Consider the following 7110-nt stretch of genomic DNA (forward strand, 5'->3'; position numbering starts at 1 on the left):
CCATCAGCTTGACTTTAGGCCTCCATAGCACAACATCGGAAGAACACTGACTCTTTACAGCATCAACTACATCGCGTCTTCTCTTGGCCTTATCCCACGCCCTCCTCTTATGTAGGATGTAATCTTCAAATCCTCCTCCCGGGTCTTCTAAATTGTCAAGACCTGTATAAGAAGAAACAAGACGATATTCCTCCAACTTGCTCCCAAACTGGGGCGGAGGCATCAAATCAACAGCAGTATATGATTTAACGGAAGGAATAAAAGGGATCCCATTGAGTTCAACAGAAGGAATAACATTACCTCCAGTTTGATAGGATTGGTCTTCAATTACCTTCTCATCGTCACCCGAAATAGACGTAAGAGATGAATCAACGCTGTCCATAGCTAATAAATTCGATCGAGAAGGAACTGTAATCGATCGAGGTGTTTCCTCGCCAAAACTACTCGATCGAACAATGCTTACCGTTTGATCGAGGACTTCTTCCTCAGCAGTGCTCGATCGATAAGTATAGGGTGTTCAATCGAGGTCTTCCTCATACAAATTGTTCGATCGAGTGTTGTAAGCTGTTCGATAGAACACTTCCTTATATAAGTCATTCGATCGAACGTTGTAGGCTGTTCGATTGAATTTTTGTTGCTGAACAGTGCAGAAGTCTTCGTATGATGGTTCATTTTCAGCTAAATCTTCTAATTCCAAGTTATACATATCATCATTGCCAATAGGCAACTTGGGTCCTTCATAGGAAAGATCGCTTTCGGTACAGATAACATATACCGTCTCTGAGTGCCTAAAATCCAACTCGGCATCTAATTGAGCTATTTGAGACTCAAATAGCTTGACATGAGCCTCTCTAGATTTATCATATTCTTGCACTTAAAGTGTAAGTGCCTTCACCAAAGACTTCAATTCAGCAATCTCTTCATTCTTTTTAGCGGGAGGAGGGGTTTGTTGTTGCGGCGGCTAGATAAATGGAGGCTTTCAATAGCCTCGTTGCTGAAACGGATGTGGTGGCACATGTGCAAAGAAATGACTAGATTGTCTACGCTGCTTGAACACATAGACTTCATCGATCTCTGCCATACAAATAACAGCATTATGCCTCACAGAACCACATCTGCCACAGAAGACCATCTATTGTGCTATAGTATGGAATCGAGGTGGACCACCCCAAGATTGTCTACTCTCCAGCTTGTCAGATCTTGCATTCGGAGCTTCAAATTGTGCTATAATTCTGGAGACATTAGACATCTTGGTAGAAGAATCAAAGGTACCCAAGCCTTCCCTTCGATGATCTTTCTCCTAGAATCCTGTCTAGGTAGGACCTGTAGGACCTATCAAAACAACACTAAAATAAAAAGGTAAGAACTGCCTCAAGGAATAATTTCCTTGAGGCTAAAGACAGACCGAAATAAAGCAAACAGATAACGTCGCTTCCTCGGTAACGGCGCCAAAATTTGACATGGCTGTCTCAACCCTATCAAAAATAAAACCAACCGGCCTAAACTTATGCAGCAGAGGTAAGTCGGGTATCGTATTCCACAGGGAGGTTGTTTGTGATCTATTTGTCTAAATAGGCATGTTTGTCTCACTGGGTTGTTTGTTTGATATGCTGAACTAAAAGTGCGGTAAAAGTAAGATGTGATCAAATGATAGAGGAAAGTGCTAGGATTATCGGTTCACCATGGTTTCCTAGGGATCCAAAACTAGAGTCAGAGGTCGGTAAAAATTTAGTCTCCAGGGTAGTGAAAAGGTCCTTCCGGTCCGCTATTCGCCCTAAAACATTACTAACTTAGCTTCCGCTCTCATTAGAATGCCCTAATGCTCACTGCAGGTCTTACCCCTTCCAATCTTCCGATCTAGGTCAAGGCGTAACGAAATTAACTAGCTAAATGCATCGACTCAAGCAGCTAACTACAGTTAATTGCATTGATTAACAACACAAACCCAATTCCACCTAGTCTAATCATCTAAATCTCAATCTCCCTAATTACCATGGCTCCCCTATATCCCAGCACAAGGGATTTAGCTATTCATAATATTAAATAAAACAATAACGATAAACGAAACTAAAGTAAACATGGTAAAAAGGTGGATTAAAGGAAATTAAGGAGCAAGAGAATTGAATTGTTTCAAAGGAATTAACATAAATTAAAAGGGAAAGAGTAAGGGATTACACAAACTAAGATCCGGGAAAGTGAGCAGGCGACGAACAAGAGTCTGAGAACCGGAAAATTGAATAAATCGTCCCCCCTAAAAGACCTAATAATCTCTTATTTATAAGACATAATTTTATAAGATAAACTAAGATAAAATTAAAAGGTCTCGACTTGAAATATGCTGCGTCAGACTTGATTTTACTCGATTGAGTAACATAAAGTTGGTCGATCGAGTATTTCTTCCTCAAAGGCTCTCGATCGAGCACAAAAGCACTCGATCGAGTACAGTAAGAATCAAGATAATCGATCGAGAGAATCAAAGTACTCGATCGAACACAAAAAGTACTCGATTGAGCCCTATAGTACTCGATCGAGTGGTTTTCAGCGCGTAATTCCTGCTTCGCGCACTGAACTTCAAACGGCCGCCATTTCTTCGTTACTTGTCAGAATTAAGCGATTTCGTGGCGTTGGAAAGCTAAGAGGATAAGCTTTCACCTCCAGTTGGAATCACTTGAATATCGGTTGTAGAACTCGATATATGGCTCTTCAAATTAGGCACTAGTAATTTGAAGCTCTTTCTTTGCTCACCTAGCCACCTTACTTCTACGCGCATCAAAAATTAGTAGTTTCCAAGCTCCGACTCAACTCATATCCTAAATGTATGCATTGGGACATGTTCTAAGCTTGATTATTCTTCTCTCTAGTTCATACCTACAAATAGGACAATAGAAATCAAAGTAGACAATTCGGGGACATTTGTAGTTTAATACTACGAAATATATATAGAAATGCGTGCAAATAAGACTAGAAAAGGCTATATAAAATGCATGCATCATCTATCTACTGGTATTCTGGTCGATCGACTATTTTGTAATTTCTGGCGAGATTTGTTAAGTTGTTATCTCGGCCCATTAGTTGCTTGTTTAATAATTTCTTCTTCTTATTATTTAAGGAGATCTCAGAGAACAATATTAGATTATCTTTCATATCTTGCAAAAACAGATACTACGTTGCTTTTACTCTAAATTTCGGATCTGAGAACTTTGTATCCTTTCTTCCCTTATTTCGGTAATTAATTAATCCACGTTCTTCATTTAATTCTTATTGTTATTTTCATTCTTCTTCTTTATTAGTTACAAGTTTTATCCTAAATTGTTATTTATATCTTGTCATCATGATTAATTCAATTGTCATTATTATTGCTGAGTTTATTAATTCAAATATGCGTAGCTAATTTTCCCTTGCTAGGATTTAGGGAAGCCATGGTTATAAGACTATCATAACTAGGTTATTAGGTTTGGCATTAACATAGATCTGTGTTGTTAATTGTAGCATCTAATAGCGTTTAATTGATTAATTGCACGGTGCACGTAATTGATTATTTGACCTGGGAAACTTCGACCTAGATCGAGAGATTGGAAGAAGTTAGACTTGCTACAAACAATAGATTTATTCTGATTAGAGCGAGAACTAAATTAGTATTCTAGGGCGAATAATGGACTGAGAGGACCGGTTCATTACCCCTCAGACCGTATTAATGATGACCGTTGACCTTACCTCTGATCGTTGTTCACCGTGGTAACCCGATATCCTAGCCTTTTTCTCCTATTATTTGAAATCCTTTTCTACGTTAATTTCCCTTTACTTGTTTTTCTAGTTAGTAAACAAATCAATCAAACCCCCAGTTTTGTGACTCAAACGGACTTGGAATTGCAAGTAGACTACTTTTGTCTCCCTGTGGATACGATCCCGACTTTCTCTACTACATTAGTTTAGGCCAGTTGGTTTATCTTTGATAAGTGTGCGATTTAGCCTGTCAATGATATAGTCTATTTAATATTTTTTTTCAGGTAGTCAATTTTTGTGTTGAGGCACCGGTGAAGTTGTTGTTGTGTGACTAAGAGGTCACGGGTTCAAGTCCTTAGAGCAGCCTCTTGCCAGAAAAATGTTGGATTTATGTCCAGAAGTCCAATTAAGGTAACCCGGTCTAAATTATATATAACCGTAATGTTTTGCTAGAAGCCGCTTACGGACTGAGTCTTAAATGAGTTTAAGGACTCGTGTAGAATTAAACGGGCCCATTGGGTCACACAGAAGATGAATATGGTGTTTCCTTTTACAGTTGGACTGAAATATGAAAATAGGGCTCTAATTATATTAGGCCCAGCAACTGCGATTAAAGTTAGGGTTTGAATAGGAAACTGAGTTATTACTCCCCTGTATATAGATATATATGGGTGTCAGTTTGATCCATCATCTTCCTCTGTGAGAAATAATAAAACCTACCTTGTGTACTAGCATACAAATCGCATCTCCTGTTCATTCGTGTGGATACTGGTTGAGGCACTACAATTGGAGTGCTCTTGGTTTTTTGTAGTAGTTGGGTTATTCAGATCTGGTCTTATTTTCTTATATTGCTGGATATTATTGCTCACAGATTTATTCTGCTGCGAGGTAAATTGATTGCCCTCTTTATTTATGTTTAATTCTGATTTTTAACATGCATATGATCCTGGATATTTGTCTAATAAAATTGTTTTAAGGACCGTCAAATCCCTTTAGTGGTATCAGAGCCTTGTATGCAATGTTATAAATCGAATTAAAATCGGCATAGTACCGAATTAATTGTATTTCTTTTCGCACTTGCATACTTAATAATGTGATGTATGCGGTTACGGTTACATGGATATACTCTGTTTGATGGTTGTAGTTGGCTTACATGAATTCCATGTTTGATATGCGAGAATATAAAAATTAATGAGATTAACATTATGTATAATAAAATCAATGCAAATTGCATGCTTTCTAGTTATTCATTCCACGTGCACACTTGGTAACTTTGTTTTGCCGCAAGTCAGAGTGGAATTTGCTTCCCCTTGATTTATTGTTAAGTTTGTGGTATATTGATTGTAATATGCATGTGTAATCATCTATTGAGAAAATGCGAGAGTTTCACAATTGTCGTTTGACAGCATGATTAAAGTTTTGATTATTGTAGTGCTTCGTAATATATGATAGTATGTTAAATAGTACTGATGCTAATTGTTTAAACATGTAAAATCGCAATTTGATTTTATGATAAATCCTAATTTGATTAGGTAACTAAATTTGATTATACTAACCTCTTATCTAATATATATTTGATATATATTAGCGTATCTTAATAATATGCTTTTGTTTTAATATGAGACATGCTAATGTTGATTCTTTTATGTATGAGATGCATATAACAAGTATTTGTTCATTAGTATGAATTAATATTATGCATATATGTTTAATTCCCTCGATCTAAATATTAAGTTTATGCCTTTCCAACTTAATGACTGTAATATACTTATATCATCATGTAATGGGTCTGTCAAAGTAGAGCATTCTGGTTATGTAAGTTGAACAGGTGGATAACAGTTCTCCACACATGTAGGTTGGTTGTCTTAACAAAGTTTTCAAAACAGTTTTGAACTTTGAGGCAAAGAGTTAAAATTCATATTATGATTATTTAACAAACTGAGAATTGTATATGAGATGCAATTAACATAGAGATGTTTACCTTAATCCTTATAATTTGGGCGATGAGCCAAAGCCCACTTAAATTATAGGTATTTGGGGTATTGGAATATTGTATACGTATGAGGGTTACTTGTACATTTTGAGTTATCTTAAAATTGTTTAAGGTTCATTTGTTACATATATTTTATTTTATCATGTCACTTATACTTGCATATTTATATTGTTGTAGATTATGTCTCATACCACCAATTCATTTTCTCTCTGTTCCCTCCTTGACAAGGAAAAGTTGAATGGTTCAAACTTCTTGGAACGGTATCGCAATTTAAGAATTGTTCTCAAGCAGGAGAAAAAGGTATATGTCCTTGAGAAGGAATTACCTAAGAAACCAGATAGTAATGCCCATACCACCGTTAAGAATGCATAGAAAGAGCATTCTGATGCTAATACTGATGTTTGCTGTCTGATTCTTGCCACCACGAACTCTGAGCTTAAGAAGCAATATGAGAACGTGGAGTCGGCATATGCGATTGTTGAAAACCTGAAAGCTATGTTTCAGGAGCAAGCTAGAACTAAAAGGTATAATATTGTTAAGGCTATCTTTGACTGTAAGATGGGAAAAGATGAGCCTGTTAGTCCACACGTTATTAAAATGATAGGTTATTTTGATATTCTTGAAAGACTTAATGCTTGAATAAGCCAACAGTTGGCTACTGATATTGTGCTTCAGTCCTTGAATACAAGTTATAATGATTTTATTTTGAATTATAATATGCATAACTTGGACAAATCTCTAAAAGAATTGCATTGGATGCTTGTGACAGCTGAGCCTAGCATTAAGAAAGCTCCTACCTCTAATGTTCTGATGATAAAGAAAGGAAAGGGCTTTATAAAGTAAGGTTCAGATAAGGGTAAGGGTAAGAGTAAGGCAAATATTGCCAAACTCAAATCTAAGCCCGAGTCAGTAAAGGGTAAGCCTTCTGAAGATGTCTGTCATTATTGTAATGAAAGAGGGCATTGGAAGAGGAACTGCAAAAAGTACTTCGAAGATGTGAAGAATGGAAGTGTTGCTTCCACTTCAGGTATTCATGTTATAGAAGTAAATGTTACTTGACACAGCTGTCGTAACCCTGTCAAAAATAAAACCAACCGGTCTCTATGAAATGTAGTAGAGGCAGTCGGGTATCGAATCCACAGGGAGATGGGAATATTGTATGCTGAACTAAGTCTGCCTAAGTAACCGATTCTTTAGGGGTTGATTGTTGATACTAAACTACGGAGATAAAGAGAAGAGAAACAATAAAGGAACAAGCAATAAAACTAATGTAATTACCAGAAAGAGAGAAACAGCTAGGACAGTCGATTCACCATTATTTTCTAGGGATCCAATATAGGGTCAAAGGTCAGCACAAACTCGGTCTGCAGGGTAATAAAAAGGTCATTCCGGTC

General features: G+C 36.9%; 1 protein-coding gene across 1 annotated transcript; it reads left to right on the forward strand.

Moving 5' to 3' along the window:
* The first annotated feature begins 5460 nt into the window (after positions 1-5460).
* Positions 5461-6559, forward strand: LOC141632708 (uncharacterized). The gene is made up of 4 exons (XM_074445226.1): positions 5461-5538; positions 5894-6016; positions 6089-6292; positions 6368-6559. The coding sequence occupies exons 1-4, from the start codon at positions 5461-5463 to the stop codon at positions 6557-6559; spliced, it is 597 nt and encodes a 198-aa protein (XP_074301327.1).
* Positions 6560-7110: the final 551 nt, after the last annotated feature.

The sequence above is a fragment of the Silene latifolia genome, chromosome Y (assembly GCF_048544455.1).
Source record: "Silene latifolia isolate original U9 population chromosome Y, ASM4854445v1, whole genome shotgun sequence".
Lineage (NCBI taxonomy): Eukaryota > Viridiplantae > Streptophyta > Magnoliopsida > Caryophyllales > Caryophyllaceae > Silene > Silene latifolia.